This window comes from Apodemus sylvaticus, chromosome 1 (genome assembly GCF_947179515.1).
Source record: "Apodemus sylvaticus chromosome 1, mApoSyl1.1, whole genome shotgun sequence".
Taxonomy (NCBI): domain Eukaryota; kingdom Metazoa; phylum Chordata; class Mammalia; order Rodentia; family Muridae; genus Apodemus; species Apodemus sylvaticus.
The window spans coordinates 190,873,350-190,895,521 of NC_067472.1; the positions used below are offsets into that span (position 1 = coordinate 190,873,350).

Consider the following 22,172-nt stretch of genomic DNA (forward strand, 5'->3'; position numbering starts at 1 on the left):
TCTTCACTCTCATCTATACCTATAATCCTTAGGTTTGGTCTTCTCATTGTGTCCTGGATTTCCTGGATGTTCTGGGATACAAGCTTTTTGCATTTTCTTTGACTGTTCAGTCAATGGTTTCTATGGTATCTTTGGCATCTGAGATTCCTTCTTCCATCTCTTGTATTCTGTTGTTGATATTTGCATCTATGGCCCCTTATTTCTTCCCAAGGTTTTCTATCTCCAAAGTTGTCTCCCTTTGTGATTTCTTAGTTGTTTCTACTTCTGTTTTTACTACTTCAGGGTGGTTTTACTCAGTTCCTTCATTTATTTGTTTGTGGTTTCCTTTAATTCTTTAAGAGATATTTGTATTTCCTCTTTTATGACTTCTGCCTGTTGACTGAAGTTCTCCTGCATTTATTTAAGTTTGAGGTTTTTGTTTTTTGTTTTGTTTTTTTGTTTTGTTTTTTTGTTTTGTTTTTTTGTTTTGTTTTTTGCGTTTCTTCTTTATTGGCTTCTCTTGAGCCTTATTCTCCTGAATTTTTTTAAATGATTTTTGTGTTTCCATTATATGGGTTTCTAGCTTATTCATGTTCCCCTGTATTTCTTTAAGAGATTCATTTATGTCCTTTTTGTGTTCCTCTAGCAGCAGCATGAACAGTGATTTTAAATCCAAATCTTGTTTTTCTGGTGTGTTGGGGTATCCAGGACTTGCTGTTGTTGGAGAGTTTGGTTCAGATGCTGCCATATTGCCTAGATTTCTGTTAGTAGCATTCCTGCGCTTGCCCTTTGCCATCTTGTTATTTCTGGCGTTAGTTGGTCTTGTCTCTGGCTGGTGTTTGTGCCTCCTGTGAGGGTGTAGGGCTATTTCTGCAACACTGGATGGCTGGGTTTCCCATTACAGATTGCTGATGTGCTGTCCTCCTCTTCGGTGCCCTTGGAGCCCTAGTGTGCCTTGCTTCAGATTGTGTCTGAGAACCAGATGGTGCCCGTTTGCTCCTTCAGGGAGTGCTGATGGTGTATGCTGCGGAATCTTCTCTGAGTGCTGATCACTCTGCCGGGCAGCTGATCCCCCAACTGGGTTGGTGCACACAAGGCTAGCCTAGCTGCTCAGGCCCTGAGTCCAGGCAAAAGCCTGACAGGTTTAGGCCCGAGAAATGTTCGCCTTGGGCTATGACTGGTTCTGTCAGGTAGCCAAGATGGCACTGCATGCGCCCTCTACAAATACCGGGACAGTCTGCCAGGCTGACAACCTCCTGGCTGGGTTGGCACACCGATGGCCCCCCAAACAGCTCAGGGCCTGGGTGCAGGCCAACACTGGTCAGGCTTAGACCCCCTCAATGTTGGCCTCGGGCTAAGTCTGCATACCTCACGCTGTCGGTTCTCTCTGTCGTCTGAGAGCCAAGATGGTGGAGAGCCTCTCGTAACTGACTGGCCGTAGTTGACTTTTTAAAAACATTGACTCATTATGTGTGTGAATTTGCATGTGGTAGTCAGAGGATAACCTGTAGGAATTACTTTTCTACTTCCACTCTGTGAATTCTGGGATTAACCACTGGTCATGAGTCTTGGAGGCAGGTGTCTGTCCCTGATAAGACATCTCATCAACTCATACTCTTTTCATTGATACATTTGGGCTGATGGGAGCTGTGCTGTGAATTTGGGTAAAGGACTGCCTCTCTGTGCCAGCGAGATAATCCAGTGGGTGAAAGTCTTTGCCATGGAAGCCTGACAACTCGAGTTTACTCCCTGGAATTCATGTGGTGGAAGGAGCTCCTTTTAGGATCTGTCTCCTAAAACGTGTCCTCTGGCCTGCACGTGTGCTGCGGCACACCCGTGACTGTGCGCACACCTACATGCTCACATACAGTAGTGAGAATACTCTTTGGATGGGAGCGTGCCCTGCAGACCATCCTTCGTTTACATACTTGTCATTTACTGGCACCCGCCATCTCTAAGCATGTTACCTGGAATCCACATATGAATGTGTATCTCCAATTCACCCCACTTTGTTGTCTCCGTTACTGGGGATCCAACCAAGGACCTCTTTATATGTCTCACGTATCTTAGGCTGGCCTTGAATGTTAAATAGCTGAGGCTGACTTGATCTGGCTCTCCTGCCTTCCCAGTTGCATGCTGAGATTATAAGACTATGCTACCATCCCTGGATCATAAATATCAATAGCCAACCCAAGCATCAGTGTACCCGGGATCTGTCTATCAGATGATCAGGGTGACCAAAGTGTTCTGAAGGATCAACACTTTCCTAGACTTTGGAAGACTACGGTGGCCCCTCCCATCCCCCATTCTCCTCACAGATCACATCACATTGGCCAAATGTCTTGGTGTTGCATAATGTGAACTCTCCTAGGAGGAGAGAGGCATTCTTGCAAAGCAACCCCAAGCAGGGACAATGCTAATGAGATCAACACAGAATAGCTACATACTTCTACTCCTGGTAAAATTTCAAACATTTGTGTGAATGGAAGAAGGAAAGCCACCATGCATGTGTAGAGGCCAGAGGATAACTGAGGGACTCAGTTGTCCCTTTCCCTCATGTAAGTCTTAGGGTTCCAACTAAGACCATCAGTCTGGGTAACAAGTGCCTATGCTCACTGAGCTAGTTTGCCTCCGCTCCCAGAAATAAGCTTTTCATTCTCATTAGCAACTGAGTCACCCACCCCATCTCATCTCATCTCTGCCCTTATCCCATACCCACTTATTGACATGACACCTGATGCTTTTCTAAATGCTCTGTGTTTAATTCTTGCTACATCCTCTGAGGTGAGACAAACATTTCACAGATAATAAAGTCCTAGGACGTGAAGGAGAGGGGACTCATGTCTTCAGTTTTTCCACCAGTTACGGTCATCTTCATCAATAGCATACCAGTCACCATCAATCACCACATGGGGCTTCATAAACTGCAGTTCCTCCAGCTGTCTTCTCACCTGGACATAGTACTGCTGCTTCCACAGGCTGGGAAGAAAGGATGTCATGCTGGGACCTAGATGCCCTGGAAGCCAGATCAGGAACTACAACCCTTTTTGAGAATTCTCAATGAGAGTAGTACGTCCCTCCTCCCCCATAGAATGAAAGGGCTGGGGAGGGGGCTTCCAAGACCCAGCCATAATGGAAGAGGGAGATTTACTTTCATTTCTTTGGGGACCTTATAGTTTGCTCCTGCTCCAGTGGATGACAGCACACGCATGTGCCTATGAACTTAAATAGTTGGAGGCAGTGAGTTATTAAACATAATTTTTTTAAAAAGTTTGAGAGAGACATATTGGAGTATCATGGGAAGATCAGTCGCAGGTGGATATCATCAAAAGACTTTATATGGATGTATAAAAGTTTCAAAGAGTAAGAATATTATTTAACAAAATAAAAGAACTGGGGAGGTAAGCTCAGTTTATGAAGTACTTGCCTCAAAAGCATGAGAAGCTGTTTTTAAACCACATGGAAAAACCATGCCACCAGACTGGATAGACAGCACAGTCAGCAGTGAAGAGCAATAGTTGCCCTTCTGAAGGACCTGGGTTCGAATCCCAGGACATACACAGCAGCTCATAAACACCTGCATTCTAGTCCCAGATTTGCTGGCCTCCATGGGCTTTGCAAACTAATGGTATATAAACACACAATCAGGCAAACACTCACACACATAAAATATCTAAGATAGAAAAACAAAACATAACCCAGGATGGGCCAGGCATGGTTGCACACAGGTTTTATCCCTCTGTGAGCCCGAGGCCAGTGTATTGCCAGGGCAACCAGGACTACACAGTGAGATCCTGTCTCAAACAAAACACAAACCCACCATGCAAAGTCCAAGATGGATAGCTATTCTGAGACCTCTCAGGTTCACCCTTTGGCCTTCACATGTACAGGCACACTTATGCATGTGAGCCACATATAAACATGCCTACACCTACACACACACACACACACACACACACACGGAAAAGTCCTAAGTGCACAGGGATCTACTCTGTGCCTGGCCTTGTCCCAGATTTGAGGCACAGTGATGGGCAAAAGGTAGGCAAAGTGCCACCCTTTCCAGTTGAGGAAAAAGGTGTGCTAGGATTTAAATGGCTGTAGATAAATCCCATTTTACCTGTAACAGGTCAGTTAGTAAATATCCAGGTCTGACTGTGGGTGTGGATAGTGTTGGTGTATGGATGTCCTCCAGATGAAAGAGGGGGTTGGGGACCCAGCGTGAGAGGGGGGAGGGAGGAAGGGTATGGGTAAAGGGAGAAGGAAGAAGGAAGCATATATGTGGGGTGCAGAGTGGGAGCAGGAAGAAGGGAGGGGAAGGGAAAGGGAGAGAAAAAGGGAAGAGAGAAAGGTAGAGGGAGAATGAGAGAGATGGGAGAGAGGGAGGGAGATGGAGTGAAAGTCAGAGAGGGAGAACAAGCATGAGCAAGCAGGTGGAGAACAGAGGTCAGCATCTGGTCAGCAGCTTTCTCTATCTCTCTTCACTTTGGGACAAACTCACTAAATCCAGAGCTTGCTGATAGGCTAGGCAGGCTGGCTGACCAACAAAGTCCAGCATCTTCTGGCCCCCCTAGTGCTAGGACTGCAGGTATGTGCACCACCACATCTGGCTTTTATATGGGTTCCAGAGACCAGGGCTCAGGTCCTCAGGCTTGTGTGGGAAGCACTTTACAGGAGGAACCATCTCCCCCAGACTGCACCAATTGCTGAGCCCATCCTCACCACAGTGCCTTGTGGCTCCACTGTTACAGTTGGCTCTTTGAAACGACATTCTGCCTTTTGGTCTTGTTTGTGCATGGACCTTGTAACATATTTATGTAAAGATTGCCAACCTCGCTCAGCCAGCATTCCCACCCCACCCCCATTCCCTCCTGCCTGTCCTCACTGACACTCCATTCCTCTAAGTCACTCCTGGGCCTTTTGCACTTACATCCATGAGCTGACAATTGCACTTTGGATAAATCATGTTTATTATCTGGAGAACTTACTCACCAGAGTCATCTCACCAGCAGGCTCACCAAGGCGTCAGTCACATTCTTTGTTTCTATTTTTGGAGCAGAGACTTGTTATGCAGGGCTGCCTGGCCCATAATATACTAGGTATTCCTGGCCTCAAATTTGCAGCAATCATCCTGCCTCTGCTTCCTTAGAAGTAAGACTATTAGCATGTACCTCCCTGCACAGTGGCAGAGCCAAATTACTTTCTTGGATTGTAAGTATGCATGGGCATGTGAGAAGGGTCAATGGATAAAAATACTTGGTTGCCAAGCCTGACAGCCTAAGTTTTATCCCCAGAATCAACATGATGGAAAGAGAAGACTGACTTTTGCATGTTGTTCTGACTCCATATGTGCACACAAATAAATGTTGGTATTTTAAAATGTATATGTTCATGTCTGCATCTACATGTGCCTATGCCTACTGTGCACTTTCAGTGCCCAGAGGCCTGGAGACCTATTAGAATGCCAAGACTGGGATACAGGCTGTGGTGAGCCACCAAGTGTACTTTGGGAACTGAACTCAGTTCCCCTGCAAGAGCAGAAAATGCTTTCAAGTTATCTAGCCATTTTTCCACCCCATTTTGACTCACTCCATTTAATAATGAGTGGGAGCACTAGTTATCAGAACACAGCAACTCATCAGTGTCTATGTCCAAGATTTAACACCCATGATGAACTTGTTTATTTCTGATTGAGGTGGGGTTTGATGCCTATGCTGTCCTAGAACTCACCATGTAGTCAAAGACAGCCCCAGATTTGTGGCCATCCTCTTGTCTTAAGCCTCACAAGGACTACAGTTGTAGGTGTGAGTGGAAACACTTGACAAAATTAACCATCCAAATCATTTCTGGATGTGTAAGTGGCATTACACACGCATCGTACAACCACTGCTCCCATCCCTTCAGAAATCTCCCATTATCCCAAAATTGAAAAGCCAGTATGTGCTAACTGTCAACTCTAAATTTCCCTTTCCCCTTTAAATTACTTTGGCAGTGCTACAGATGGAACCCGGGACTTTACATATGCTAAGAAAGGGCTCTTCTCCCGAGTTTTAAGTCTCTAATCTTTGTTGTATCCTTTAGTAACTTCCAGTCTTTCTGTCTTGATGAGTCTACCACCTAGGAATCTCATATGAATAGAGTCACAGAATATTTGCCTTTTGTGACTTCACATAACAAAGTCTTTGTGTCTTATTCATGTAGAAACACACATCAAACTCCCTTTCTTGAAAACTGCAACTAAAAACATGGATGTACAAATTTTGTTTTGTTTTGAGACATGATCTCACTGTGTAACCTTGGCTATCCTAGAACTTTCTCTGACAGTGGTTATCAACCTGTGTATCCAGAGACTCCTGTTGGGGGACATGTGAATATCATAATAGTAGCAAAATTACAGTTCTGAAGTAGCCATAGAATAACTTTATGGCTGGGGGTCACCACCATTAAAGGGTCACAGTATTAAGAAGGTTGAGAGCCACTGCTCTAGATAAATATAGTAGCCAAGCCATGGTCTCAGCTACTTTCAGTTGTTTCTGTTTCTCCAACTAACTTGTCAGAGTGTCTGGCTTTATGTCTCAGGAGACAAGTCAGAACTTACCCAATAATCCACAGGTTAGAGTCAGGATGACGGAATGCAGAGCACAGCTTCAACATCCCCGATGTACTAAAGTCATTCTTCACCAGGTTTAGGCTGTTCAGGTGCGTGATGCAAGAGAGGGCCGATGACAATGCCTCACAGCACTTGGAAGTCAGATCACATCCTCCCAACCTACCGGAAGACCAAGAAGAAACCCATCAATGCCAGACTCTCCACTTGGCCAGCCTGTAAGAGTTCAACCCAGTGCTTAAAGGTGAGAAGGGTCTCCATGCAGAGCCCGATTTAATTGCTCTTGGGAAGAACCCAAACATTCTTACTTCTAAGTCCTGGTTCTGGCTCTGATTGCCACTGGGTACCTCACACTGCCTTTGTGGAAAAGTCCAACTACACTGAAATTGGGAGTATGACAAGAATTACAGAAATACTTGCTGATTAATAAGTGATACCTTATCAAAGACTCAGAAGGGTGGGCAGCTGCATGAGGGAGGCAGGAAGTCTGGACATGCTCATGGTACATACAAAGTTGCGTGGATACTGCTCTTACTGGGGGCACTCTTAAGAGATTACCATGCCCTTGTGGTCAGAGATTAGTCAGAGACCATGACATATGAGAGAAAGCTGAAAACTTTAAAGGTTTAGGGTTTTAGGAAAATGGATAAAACTGGAGGTTAGCATAGGAAGTAAAGTCAGTCAGATCTAGAAATTGAAATATCCCACTGTTTTTATCTTGTTCATGAAACCCGGATTGTAAGTAGATACATAAAGTCATATGCAGATGTGATGCACATAGAAACATAAATACACGACACTAAAGTAGATGTGAAGCTGATTCTTAGGGGAGTGAAAGCAAACTAATGGGGAGGGGGCAGGGATGTGAGAGGGGAAGGTTCAGAGTGGTGTGGGTGTGTGTGTGTGTGTGAGAGAGAGTGAGAGAGAGAGAGAGAGAGAGAGAGAGAGAGAGAGATGATCAAAGTACATTATATATTTGTATGAAAGTGTAGGATGAATGTATGCAGCCAAAATTTAGGACTCTATCCTAAGAGCAGCATGCCAGAGAGTGTGTCATTGACAAGGGGCACTGAAGCAATGTCTCAGCGATTAAAAGCATTTGCTGCTCTTGCACAGGATTTGGTTTGGCTCTCAGCCCCACACCAGGTGGCTTACAGTTACCCATAACTCTGGCCCCAGGAGATCTAATGCCTTCTCCTGGCCTTTCCTGCGAGTACAAGCATACATGTGGTACAACTAGAGATGCAGACACACATACACACATTCATACAATAAACTTTAAATGAAAAGATCCAAGCAACCATGGAGCTGGGCATGGTGGCACACTCCCATCATCCTTACGCTCAAGAGGCTGAGACACAAGGATCATGAGCTTGGCCTGCATAGAGAGACTCTACCTCAAAGGGGAGAAGTCAGTTGATAATGGGTTGTCAGAGGGTTCCTTAAAAGTTACGATTATTTGTTCTGTGTATATACGTGCATGCTTCAACACTCTGCATGGGGGGAGCAGATGAGAACTTACTACAGTTTGTTCTCTCCTTCAACCATTTGTATCCTAGTGACGGAATTCATGTTTTTGAATGCCTTTTCCTGCCAAGCCATCTTACTGACCCATATTCTAGTAATTAAATAAATTAGTTTTATTTCTATTTATGTGTGTTGTATGTGTGGGAGTATATGAGTGCATTGTATCTCACAGAACTCAAAATGTGGCCGAGACAGGCAGCAGACCCAAGGTGATCCTCTTACTTCATCCTCTTGTGTGCTGGATTTATAGGTGTGAGCCAACGTACCTGGGTAGGACTCTGTCTAAAAGGCTCCTGGGTGGATGGCAAGCTAACTAGAGTCTTAAGAACCACCACAGATCCTGGTTGCTCTGTACTAATTCTTCCTGCTGAATTCAATGTGCTAGACCACCAAGAATATTAGTTTCTGTATTTCCAGCACCTAGCACCCAGCACCCAGCACTTATCACCCAGCACTTATCACCCAGCACCATGACTAGCACAGAGGGGGAAATTCAATGAGCATCTATCTGAAGGCTCTCCCCTGTAGATCTGAGACACCCAGACCCATGATGGTGAGGTAAATACTGTCTAACTTTATGAAGTCATTAACATGACAGCAGCACCCTGGTTTCATGTCCAGATCCTCCCACCTCCACTGAACTCATCCCCTCAAACTGGTGACCCCAAGAAGTTACCCAAGTCTCCTCAGGGATCTGCTACTTTGCTTCAGTCCCTCGCATAGGGTTATGACTCCTTGGTCACCCAGAGCATTGTTACCAAGATCCAAGCTTTTTAAGTGCTTGGTTGTTGTGATCATATAGGCCAGGTCCTCGCAGCAGTTCTCCGTGAGCTGGCAGTCCACTAATCTGCAAGAGACGGGAAGACCCACATCTTCAGTGGGAACAACTACAGCAGGAGTAACATCCAGAAACACTCAGAACATGTGCCTTTATTTCCTTCTAAGAGAATGTCTTGGGGTCAGTGAGATGGCTCAGGGAATAGAGGTACTTGCCACAAATACTGCCGATTCTAGTTTGATACCCTGGACCCACATATGGTCAAAGGGGAGAGCTGTTTCCTACAAATTGTTCTCTGAGCCTGTGGCAATAAAGGCTCTCACCCCAAATAAAACAAATGAAATTTAAACAAAGAAGGTCTTTATTCTCTGTCGTGTAGACATAGGTGCTTATGTGTATGGGGGTGTAGGGTGTACCTCTATGCACGTGTTTGGAGACCAGAAATTGGCATCAATACAATCAACAGAAACACCTTAGTTCTGTGTACCTTAAGCTTGGCATTTTAAAGAGACTTGCTGTCCAGAGAGCCACTGGGATCTGTTTGGCCCTCATTCCCTAATGCTGGGTTTACAGGCACATGCTGGAGGCTCTTACATGGGTTCTGTGACTCTGTAGGTCTTCATGCTTACTTGCAAGTTCTGTATCTACAAAGCTATCACCGCAGCCCCGAGAGGGGGCCTTTCTAACCTGTTCTCATGAATTGTGCAGTGCCAGGAGCCATCCTCACTTAGATCTCAATGCCAGGAGATCTCGATACCAGGAGCCATCCCCACCCAGATCTCAGTGCCAGGAGATCTCAATATCAGGAGTCATTTTCATGTAGATCTCCGAGCCAGGAGCCATTCTTACGTAGATCTCAAAACCCCCTCCTTTTGAAGCTCATCTGTGGATAGGTTACTATAGCAACTCCTTTCCACTTCACCTCCTCATGACCCCCTTTATCATGCCAAAATTCCAGCAGCAATAACTAGCTTTTCCTAGAAACTCTGATAAACTGTTTCTTAGAAATGCCAACCCCCTGAGATTGTTTCCCCTTTACCCCTCCCAAACCTTGTGAGCTTCCCTTTATATTGACTTGTGTAAAAAATAAAATTTGACAGCTTGATCAGAATACTGAGTTGCTCTCCGTCTTCTCGTGTCTCTTGTCTCTCACCTTTCTCTTAGGTAGTTCCTGGGACCCTGTTGACTGTCCTGCGGGTCGGGTCAGTGCAGAGTAGGTGTATGTTAGCCAGGGAGAGGGATAGCAGTGGGGGAGAAAATGCAGTGGTTGAACAGGGGCATCTTTGGAAAAATAACTTGTATACCAATTGAGTCTCAGCTATAGAAGGGGCCGAGGTTTGCACGGGCAAAGACGACAGGCAAGAACTGAAGAAGTTGTTGGCAGAATGCCAGGACAGGAAAGGCCACAGAAACTCATTTTATAATACCATCAGAAGCTGGATTTCCAAAGGGGTGTAACCTTGTGCTTCTGCCTCAGGCAGAGTGGGGTGAATGGGGGTGGGGTGACCTCACAGAACAGCTGGATGGTTTTGTGGGGGTTGGAGTCTATTTATACAGCCCACCTGTCCTGAAACTAACCATGTAGAAATCATGCTGGCCTCTAACTCACAGAGATCCTCCTGCCTCTGCCTCCTAAGTGCTGGGATTAAAAGTATGTGCCACCATGCCTGGCTGCTTACTTGAGTTTAATAATTCAAAGATTCTCAAAGAATTTGTGCATCTGAAACCCAGACACCCCTGAATATAAAATTTAGCATCACAATGCTGCCCACAAGGGAAAAGTCTCACATCTGACCTCATGTGACAGCTCATGGCTATAACATACCTGCACTTAAATCTCTGTGTAAAACCCACTTTTACACTCTCTTTTAAGGAGTGTATGCAATATAAATGCACTTTACATTTAGATTTGGGCCCTAATTCCTAGGGTTGGGGGTGTGACTCAGTGTTAGAGCACCTGCCTTGAATCCCCCAATGAGGATCTGAAAAGAACAGTTCAGTGGTAGAGCCCCTGCCTAGAATCCCCCCAGTGAGGAGCTGGGGCTGGGGGCGTGGCTCAGTGGTAAAACACCTGCTTAGAATCCCCCAGGGAGGGGCTGGGGGCGTGGCTCAGTGGTAGAACACCTGCCTAGAACCTCCCAGTGACAGGCTGTGGCGTGTAGCTCAGTGATAGAGTGCACATATGCCAGGATCTTGGTTCCACTCCTGGAGTACCTCAAACAGAAACCCCCCTCAAAAAAATCTCCAAATAATGTCTGAAGACATGAACAGATTTTAGGGATCAATGACCACCAAGAACTCATAGTTGTGCCTTGGGGTTTCTGTTGGTAGTAATTCCTTCCTTCCCTCAACTCTGTGGACTCAGCTCCTCACGTTATCTGGCTAGTGTGACTGTCAGGAAGATGAGCACTTGACCTTAGACTTAGTTTTTGATTCTCACTTCGCCTTACCCATCTCTTGCATTCTAGCAACCTGGGCAGCGGGGATGACCCTTAACCCCACTGTTCACTCACTCCAGTTCTTGAAGGGAACAAGTGGGCTCCTTTAAAGCTTCACACAGCAGCTTCATTGCACTGTTTCCTATGGGGTTCATGGTCAGGCTCAGGTGTGTCAGCTTTCTGTTCTTTGTGAGCATCAATGCCAGGAAGCTGCAGGCGTCAGATGCAATGTTGCAGTGATTCAGTCTGTGGAGACAAATGGAAGAGAAAGATCACCACGGTTCTTTCTCAGGGCCTTGAAAAAGAGACGCCTCCTGGCCTCAGTTTACCCTTCTATCGGACAGTGCTCCTATTTATATTGCCCATTGCTGTCAGCCTTAAGTGGGGGGGGCGTGATTAAAGAAGTTGGCAGTTACTGGGTAGGCACTAGCATCAGGGCATACTGGAAGAGTCTCAAGCTCTGAGCAGCCTGGCGAGATGGCTCAGCAGGTAAGAGTGCTTGCTGTCAAGCCTGAGAACGCAGTCCAAGGTCATTCTCCGGGAACTACATGGTGGAAGAAAATAACTGACTCCTCCCTTCTCTGCCACCCATATGCATGCTGTGCAGGCACACACACAGGCACACGTGCGCACACCCTCTGACCCTCTATCCCTCCTGTATTTCTAATAGTATGAAAAAAATTAAATTACACTTTATTTTACTGTGGGGGGAGGGGGACTGCACTTATGCTACGGTGCATGAAGGGAGGTCAGAAGGTAAGTGGCTCAGGTTGGTCCTCTCCATCCACCCTGCAGGTCACAGAGATCAAATTCAGACTGACAAGCTTGGCAGCAAGTGCCTCTACCTGCTGAGCCATCTTGCCAACCCCAGTTTTATATTTTTTTGAGACAGGATCTTCATAGTAGCCTACTGGTACCGGCTGGGAACTCAGTGAGGATCACCTAGAATTCCTACCTCTGTGTCCTGAATATTGTCATTACAAGGAAGCACCACCCCATGTAGCTAAGTTTATATTCTTTAACAGACGTCCTGGTTTATGCAGACATGTGAAACACATGTCTGTGTTTTCAAAGGAAGGCATGTGCATCAATCATGAAGGACGCGCCACATGACGACTTGTAGAACTCAGCTCTCTCCTTCCGTCATATGGGTCCTGGAGATTGAACTCAGGCCGTGGAGCTTGGCTGCGAGCTCCTTCACCGGCTGCCTCACATCATGTGCTTTATTCACAAGAAGTCATTGATGGAGTAATTGTTCCAAGGGAATGAACAAGCAGCACCCCACGTGTCCAACCAGAAAAAGCAGCTTTAACTCTTTCAGCAGCGCTAATCCTAGTTAACAAGAATCTCATTCTTTGTAGACAGAAGGTTTATGGTTGAAGATAACTTAGGTAACAAGGAGAGTGTCTTCCCACTGTGGCCTGCACGAGTGCTGTTCCTAGGAGCCTCCAGCACCATGTATCTGTGGTCTTAGCCCGGAGTCAATTGCTGCCTCCTAAAATATTCTTTTCATAAGTACGTGTCTAAAGTGTGCATGTGTGTAGGCCATTGAGAGTCGTTCCTTGAATGAGATCACACGTCTCATGAGGCTACATAAGATCCTGCTCTCAGAAATCTCAGGCTGGAGGGATGGCTCAGTGGGTAGAGTCCCCGTTAGACAATTGGAAGGACCGGTGTCTGGATCCCTAGAGTCCAGCACACATCTGCAATCCCTGCACCGCTAATGGCAGATGGGGATGCCTAGAAGCTAGAAGGTTGGCTGCTGGTGTCTTCCTTGATGGATCTCCACCACCTCATTACATCGAGGCAGAGCCCCTCCCTTGAACCCAGAGCTTGCCGATTTGGCTAGTCTGTCATTCTCAGTGGCTAACAACAGAGCGCGCCAGCTCAGGAAGGCAGAAGTTAAGACTCGTCGACTGAGGCTTTCCTCAGTGTGGCATGCATGTGCATGCTCACACGGATGGGTGTCCCACACGTGAACGCTCACCCCTCCCTGACACACGCACACCCCAGCTAGAAAGTGACTAAGCACCAGGGGGCTAGGATGTCCTCTGTGACTTGGTAGATAAAGATGGACAGGCACAAGCGACGGTAGATCTGGACCAACAGTAGACATTAAGGAAAGCATTGTTCCATGAAAAACAAAACCTGAGAGTTGAGTAGATGATGAAAGCACAGTCAATGACCCCAGGAAGAAAAACCCGGGTCACCAGGAATGACAGCTTCAGACTGGCGAGGCAAGCATGCTTAGGGAGCACAGCTCGACTGTATTTGAAGAAAACCTTTTCCGCCCCAAGAAAACAAAGACAGAGAGAGACAGGATTTCTACAAACAGAGCAAAGCACAGAAACAGACAGGGACAGGACTCAGCACAGACAGCTACCCAGAGACACAGGTTCTACTCCTACATTCAACAATATCTGCATCAAATATTAAAAACGTGCTGTGTCCAAAATGAACATGTTAAACAGTTTTTGCTTCATATTCAGTAACAGAATATGACTGCATACCATATATACTTCACTGTGTTATTAGAAGACAGAGTGAGCAGGGAAATGTGTGCAGGATATTGCAAATACACCATCTTATATTAAAAATAACCACCATAAAACTTTAGATCTTTGGGTAAAGTGGTTTGCATGAGGAACTGAGTGCACATCTTAGGAATTTATACACATGCAGGTCAGACTTACTGACTCTCCTGTAATCTCAGTGGTCCTGAGGCAGAGATCAATCCACTGAGCTAGCTAGCATAGATGAACTTGCAAACTGGTTTCAAGCCAGACTCTAGAGAGTGTGTCTGAAAACAATAGCAACCTTCAGCCTCCACGTGCATGTATACACCCTTTTAACCAACTCTACCCATAAATAAAGCAAATTAAAAAAACAAAGGTTGTGCTTAGAAAAAATCTTGAGGGCTGGTAAAACTGCATTGTGGGCAAAGGGGCTTGCAGCCAAGCCTAATGATTTGGCTTTGATCCCTGAGACCCACATGGTGGGAAGGAGAGAACCAACTCCTGCAAGTTGTCCTCCCGACCTACATGTGAGTGCTGTGGCATTCGTGCTCATCCCTGTATATAGATAATCATGTAATAAAAGCCTGCAATCATCTTCAAAACATACACAAGTAGTAATAACAAAATGGTCGCATACTAATGAGGGTCAAAGAACCGGAGCCCTAAACATACTGGGAATGCTGTGAAGATTATGAACCTGTCTGTCCTCAAGAAGACTCAGGTACTGGAACAATTGGCTCACCTTGGGTGGTGCCCCCTAGGGAGATGGTGGAACCTTGAGGGGGAGCCTCACTGGAGGAAGCACACAGCTGGAGGTGGGCTGTGAGAGTTATAGCCTCATCTCACTACCCGTTCTCGCTGCTTCCTAAGTGTGTTAAAAATGTGCAGCAGCTTCCTGCTTCCTGCTCCTGCTTCCTGTTCCCTGCTCCCGGCTCCTGCTCCCTGCTCTTTTGTTTCTCCTGACTGTTGCTGAGCCTTCCCCATGGAGCTGGAATCTCTCTCTCTGGAACAAACCCTAAACAAACAAACCACAAACCCCTTTCTTCCTTAAGTTACTTTTTGTCAGGGTGTTGCATCACAGCAATAGAAAGTATCCAATAACCTGGAGGAAGCTGCTCCTCCTGGCCCTGGACCATCACTCTAACTCCTGTACTCCAACCTCATCCCCACATCTTTCCCTTACAGAACACACACACCTATTGGTCTGAAAGCTGTGATGGCCTCCCAAAGAAACCAACCAGACTCACATCACCCGCTGGAGAGCACATTCTGGATGCCTCATGCACCGACACAGCTGCTGCACTTCGTCAGTCCCCAGGCTGTTGTTTGACAGGCACAGGTGAGTCAAGTTCTGGTTGCTGAAAAGGGCCGAGGCCAGGATGTGGCAGCTGAGAGGTGTGAGGTCACAGCTGTCCAGGCTGCAAGGAGAGCCCACACCCCAACAGAGAAGACAGTGAGGCCCATTGTTGAGTTTCCCTCTTCTGAACTCACATCCCAACATTTATTATGGCACTATTCACAACAGCTAAGCTATGGAAACAACTGAAGTGTACAGCAACAGAAGAAATGATATGGAAAATGTATATGTAGTTAATGGAATATTTTTTCCATCCATCACAAGAATGAACTTGCCATTTGTAGAGAAATGGACGCAACAAGAGACAAGCATAGTAAGAAAATCAAGCCGATCTCATTTGTGGTTTCTAGACTTAATTTTTTTTTTACAATTATTTAAAATGGTTGTTTGTGTGTATCTGTGTGTGTGTGTATCTATGTGTGTGTCTGTATGTATCTATGTGTGTGTTATGTGGGTGCCCAAGGAGGCAGAAGGTGGTGTTAGATTCTCTGGAGCTGGAGTTACAGGCGATTGTGATGTCCAATGTGGGTATTCAGAACTCTGAAGAGCAACAAGTTTTCATAACTGCTGAGCCATCTCTCCGGCCTCACACTTTTTAAAAGTGCATTTTATTTCTTGCATGCATGCATGGGGGCACAGTGTGAGTGTGTGTGTGCATGTGTGCACATGTGCATGTAGAGAACAACTGAAATGAGTCACTTTTCACCATGTGGGTTCAAGAACTAAGCTAACATCACCAAAGCCTGGTGCTGGTCCTGCCAGCCAGCCCATGATTTTGTGTGCACATACAATTGTGTACATATAACCATCAGGAAAATAGAAATGAATGTGTCCAGAGAATGGAAGGAGATAGTGGGAGGAAATATGGGTGAGAAAGGGGAGAATATCTGTGTGTGAGTGTTATGTTGAACACACAGGAGGTACATGCATAGGGTCTGGACGGGTAGCTCAGCGGTTAAGAGAGCTCGCTCTTCTTCCAAAGGGCTTCAGCTCCATCCCCAGATCCTATATGGAATGTCTCACAACTACCTGTAACTCAAGCTCGTAGGGATCCGATGCCCTCTTCTGCCCTCCCCAGGAACTGCACTAATACACAGGCACCCAACAAATAGAGTAGATCTTAGTACACACACACACACACACACACACACAACCATTCATCTATACTTCCCCTTGGCAGCAGACATATTTTCCTGCTGAGCCATCTCACTGGCCTATGATTTCTTTGTCCCTGACCATCTCACTGAACATCAATATGAATTCATGGGAGGAAACTCCTCTATATGTGACAATAGATCAACTATATAAACTATTTGATTACACATATTTGCCAATGTAAAATCTATTTGATTGCCTCAGGCATTCAAGGGAAGACTAGACTGCCAGACTAGAAAACAAAAGCTTTGTAGACCCCTTGTCATAGGGCCGTGGCCAAACTAACCACCCCCACAGACTCGGAATTCTTAGCGGTTATTCAGGATCACTAATGATGGATCTCTCCTGGTGAATAAAGAAAACAGCTGAATGGGACCAATGTCCAGCAACTACATTGACATTATTGTCATTTTTTCTGTTTCTGGCCTTTAAGACTTTTATTTATGTGCGTATGTGTATGCAGGTGCAGTGCCTGCAGAGGCCACAAGAAGGCGCTGCAGCCCTCGAAACTGGTTGTCAGCCATCTAATATGGGGGCCTGGAACCAAATCCATTGGTGAGTACCGTTAAGTCCATCCTTGCCTCTGGTCTCAAAGAGTGATGTTTACTATTTGTTTTCAGTGACTTTAATAAGCTAGAGCTGTGACAGGTGCCAGCAGACACCTCTGAGGGGTGACCATGGAGCAGAGTCTTCCTCCTTAGTGCTGTATGTGATCCACCAAGCCCATCTAACATTTACAGGGATTCTGGTGATCTGAACTCTGGCCCTCATGCTTGTACAGGTGTTCTTTACCAACCTCACCAGAACTTCTTTTTGGTTTATGTGTGATGGGGGAGGGGAAAGGGATAGACAAGGAGAGACAGGAAGAGAGAGACACACAGAGGAAAACGACAGAGAGAGACAGACAGAAGACAAGCTCTCATTGTGTAGCGCAGGCTGACTTTAGACTTGCTATGATCCTTCTGCTTTAGCCTCCTGGGTGCTAGTCATATAGACAACTGTACACCTGTGCCAACAATGTACAAGCTCTACTTCAGACTTGGGTATCCAAGAATGAAGTCATTGGTTACTGAACAAGTAGGTAACTATAACTGTGGAGTTAAGTGTGAACTAACCCACTTGGCTCATATAGGCATCACTCTCTAAAAGAGCTTTGTTAGGACAGAGGTCTTTGACTGACACCCACTAGACTCCCAACAGAAGGGCGGCCATGATTGAATGAATGGGGTTTCTTGTATGCCCCAACACCACGGCATTCCCATGAGGCCATAGCTACCATCCTCATTCTGGAGAAACACTCGACAGGCCCACCAACTCATCTCTGGGCATCTCAGATGCAACAGAGTCATGGGGGTGAGAGGAAGGGAGACTCACATCAGCTTCTGCAGTGGACATATTGAGCTACTCAAGGCAATCCCAAGGGACGTCATACTCTGTACTCCCACCTTATTTTTGGCCAGGCTAAGACACTTTAGCCTGGTGGTTGAAAGTAGGAGTGTGGAGATTATCTCAAGACCAGTGAGGGTTAACTCACAGGAATCCAACCTGTAGAGAGAGGCAGCACAAGATTATTTTCTTGTCCCTCTTGGGTAACCCTCTTTCTACTTATCTCCTTAGGAACTGGAAGAGACTGTTAACACAGATATTTAGTTCTCTCTTCCTTATAGTAGCCCGTCAACACTGTCAACCAGCACACCACATCCCCACAGATGCAATATGCCATCTATATTTGCTAAATTGAAAAAAAAAGCACAGGGCTGCTGAGTTCTCAATGGATAAAGGTGCTCACTGCCCAGACCAAAAACCTGAGTATGATCCAGGACCCATACTATGCAAGGAGAGAACGCATCGCTCTGAGTTCTCTGACCACACACATGCTACATGCACATACAAAATAAAATCTAATTAGAAAACAAAACAAAGTGTCAACTCCTTAACAAGTATTGATGGAAAACACTTCACATGATGGTCTGTTTCAGTTCTAACTGGCCAAGTTCACCATAGTTATATAACCATTTAAAAATGCCTGAGATTACTTGTGACCTTTTTGAGACAAGGCCTTGTGTTAGCCCAGGTTGGCCTCCAAGTTGCTAAATAGCTGAGGTTGATCCACTCCTCCTGCCTCTACCTCTGGAGCACTGGGATTACAGGTTCGAGCACTATACCTGGGTTTGTGTACCTGTGGGGACTGAGCCCTGCGCTTGTTGCATGCTCTGTGAGCCCCTTACCAGCTCAGCTTTTCTGCCTCGTACCACTGAACCACACCCTCCACCACTTTTTCTGAAAACAGGACATCTTGCTAGACAAAGCAGGTTGGGCTTCAAACTTGCCATCCTCATGACTCAGCAACCACAGTGCTAGGTTACAGGTATATACTTGTTTTTAATCATTTCTAAATTTCTTAATGTGTATGTGTGCACACACATATGCCATAATGGGCATGCGGCCAAAGGACAACTTTGGGGAGTCCTCCCTCTCTCCCTCTCCCTCCCTTTCTCTTTCCCCTTCCCTTCCTCTCTCTCTCTTTCCACCATGTGGAGTCTGGGAATTAAACCCAGGTCATGAGGCTTGGTGGCAAAATCCTTTATCCCCTGGGCCACCACACTGGTCGTGTTTTTAATGTTTATAAAACACTGGAATTTTATAAACATGGATGCAATATTTATGCCTTAAAATCTACTGTTGAAATGCTCAAGTTGCTGGCATGTAGCCCATTCTCTTTGCCTGTCTCCCATCCCCACTATAGCACTGCCAAATCAGTATTGGCCCCACCTCCAGAACTTCTCCATCTCTAACTCCCTAGAGCAGTGGTCCTCAGCCTTCCTAAGGCTGCATCCTTTTAATACAGTTCCTAATGTTGTGGTGATCTCCAACCATAGTTATTTCGTCACTACTTTATTTTTTTAAGATTTTATTTTATGCATATGAGTACACCATTACTCTCTTCAGACACACCAGAAGAGGTCATCAGACCCAATACAGATGGTTTTGAACCACCATGTGGTTGCTGGGAATTGAACTCGGGACCTTTGAAGAACAGTCGGTGCTCTTAACTGCTGAGCCATCTCTCCAGCCCCTTGTCACTACTTTATAACTGTAAATTTTGAACTGTTATGAATCATAATGTAAGTATCCAATATGCAGAATATCCGATATGTAACCCCCAAAGGGTTCACTGTGGGACCGTGAAAGACAGCCTGGTTTCTGGTTGAGCTGCATTTGAAACCCCAGTGACACGTGAAGCTCAAGAAGAAGGAAGACCAAAGTGTGGGTACTTCAGTTCTTCTGAGAAGGGCAACCAAATACTCAGAGGAGCAAATATGGAAATAAAGTGTAGAGCAAAGACTGGCAGAAAGGCCATCCATAGACTGTCCCACCTGGAGATTCATCCCATATACAGTCACCAAACCCCAACACTATTGTCGATGCTTGCTGAAAGGAGCCTGATATGGCTGTCTCCTGAGAAACCCTGCTAGAGCCTTACAAATACAGAGGCGGATGCTCGCAGCCAACCATTGGACTGAGCATGGGGTCCCCAATAGAGGAATTAGAGAAAGAACTGATGGAGCTGAAGGGATTCATAGGAACAACAACATCAACCAGACAGATACCCCCAGAGCTCCCAGGGACTAAGCCAAGGAGTACCCAGGGCTCCTGCTGTGTGTGTAGCAGAGGATTGCCTTGTCAGCCACCTATGGGAGGAGAGGTTCTTGGTCCTATAAAGGCTAGATAGAAGCCCCAGTGTTGGTGAACCGAGGGCAGGAAGTGGAAGTGGAGTGGGTGTAGGGACACCCTCATAGAAGCAGGGGTGGGGTGGGAAATGGGATAACATTTGAAATCTAAATAAAGAAAACATCCAATAAAAAAAAGGAGAAAAAAAGAAAGGAAGAAGAAACCCTAGTGACTCCACAGATGACCCCGCAGAGGATAACCCTGCAAGGGACAAGAGACGTTTTGCCACACTCCTGGACCATGCACCAGGCCTCTGACAGGAGGCTGGAGCTCTTCATAATTCTGTGGCCATCAGCCACAAAGGGCAATGCCCCAAGCCCCTCCACAGGTAGAGGATGTGACCACAGTAGCCTCAACATCCATCTCCATTTTAATGCGGTACCTAAAGGTCTGGAGGCTTAGCCAATAAACTCCTCTTCCCAGACACTGCTCCCTGCACAAGGTATTTAACCTCAGGCCTGCCCTGAGAAAGTGGGGTACGGATACTCACCACCACTCTCAGCCATGACAGTAAATGCCTTGAAACCATGGACGGCCTCTTTTCATCCAGATCCGCCATGGGGAGCAATGGAGCCGACCTTCCCCTAAAGAGCTGCATCCAGTCTCCCACAGAAAGCTTCTCAGTGCTCCCAGTCATGGCCTCCACTAAGCCAAGCTGCCTGCCTAGCAAGCCAAGGACCCAGCGGCAGAGTTCCCCTTTTTTCCCTTTGGACCCAGGCTAGATCCAGCCCCGGTGTCCCAGGCTCAGTCCTCAGCTCTTCCGCTCCTCCCAGCAGAGTCTGGGTGTATAGGAGTCTGGGAACATGATGACTCCTGTCTCTGTGCAGGCCCAGGAACCCGTGAGCCGGCTCCAGTAGTGCCCTGGACTTCAGACTGCGCTCCCCCGCCCCTGGAGCCCTGCCCAGCAGCTTTACATAGCCCTACGCCAGCCAGGCACAAGCCTGTGGTGAGCATGGTCAAAAATCCCGCATCCAACCTTCACTAGTGGCTTTAGCCCTGGGGTGGGGTGGGGTGGACACGGGGGCGCCTTTTAACTCACAGTTCACCACCCACAAGTTGCTGTAGTTTTGCAACTTCCTGGAAATTATTCCAAATTTTACAGTAAAAAGTCACACACTCACCTCAGAGTCTCCAGGGAGCATCTTGGGTGTTTCAGCGCGTTACAGACTGACTTCATGGTATCATCCCTCATGGGAGTGTTCCCTAGATTGAGGTACTTTAAGTTCTTATTGCTAACAAGGAGCTTCCATAGATATTTCAGGCCAGACAGGACCCTCTTAAACCTGTAGACATGGAGGGAGGGAGGGAGAGGGAGGGGGAGAGGGAGGGGGAGAGGGAGAGGGAGGGGAAGGGGGAGAGGGAGGGGGAGAGGGAGGGGGAGAGGGAGGGGGAGAGGGAGGGGGAGAGGGAGGGGGAGAGGGAGGGGGAGGGGAGAGGGAGGGGGAGGGGGAGGCGGGGGAGGGGGAGGGGGAGGCAGGGGGAGGGGGAGGGGGAGGGGGAGGCAGGGGGAGGGGAAGGGGGAGGCAGGGGGAGGGGGAGGGGGAGGCAGGGGGAGGGGGAGGGGGAGGCAGGGGGAGGGGAGGGGGAGGCAGGGGGAGGGGGAGGGGGAGGCAGGGGGAGGGGGAGGGGGAGGCAGGGGGAGGGGGAGGGGGAGGCAGGGGGAGGGGGAGGGGGAAGCAGGGGGAGGGGGAGGCGGGGAGGGGGAGGCGGGGAGGGGGAGGCGGGGAGGGGGAGGGGGAGGCAGGGAGAGGGAGGGGGAGGCAGGGAGAGGGAGGGGGAGGGAGGGAGGGAGAGAGAGAATAGTCATATTTAATTACTCATTTAGTTAAGAATCACATTTAATCAATAACACTCTTCTGTTTACCCATCTATCATAGTTCTTTGCATAGAGTTTGTTTCTGAGACAGTCTCACATAGCCAATGCTGTGTAAAACTCTTCCCTCTGTCACTCAAGTGCTGGGACTGCAGCCCTGGGTGAACATTCCTGTCAGTTAAGTTTTCCTCTTCTGAGATGGGCTCTTGATTTATCTTAAGCTGGTCTCAAACTCACTATGTAGCTGAGGATGACATGACAGTGAACAAGTTT

The 22,172-nt window shown here is 46.9% G+C and overlaps 1 protein-coding gene across 1 annotated transcript in view; it reads right to left on the reverse strand.

The window, feature by feature from the left end:
- Positions 1-2,744: 2,744 nt before the first annotated feature.
- Positions 2,745-22,172, reverse strand: part of LOC127683240 (NACHT, LRR and PYD domains-containing protein 5-like) — a 29,784-nt gene continuing 10,356 nt past the window's right edge. The window contains exons 4-10 of the mRNA XM_052180321.1: positions 21,208-21,369; positions 17,729-17,899; positions 15,090-15,260; positions 11,402-11,572; positions 8,787-8,957; positions 6,575-6,745; positions 2,745-2,958 (exon numbers count right to left, since the gene is read on the reverse strand). Coding sequence (XP_052036281.1) covers positions 2,826-2,958; positions 6,575-6,745; positions 8,787-8,957; positions 11,402-11,572; positions 15,090-15,260; positions 17,729-17,899; positions 21,208-21,369 — 1,150 coding nt within the window. The 3' untranslated portion in view covers positions 2,745-2,825. The remainder of the gene's footprint in view (positions 2,959-6,574; positions 6,746-8,786; positions 8,958-11,401; positions 11,573-15,089; positions 15,261-17,728; positions 17,900-21,207; positions 21,370-22,172) is intronic.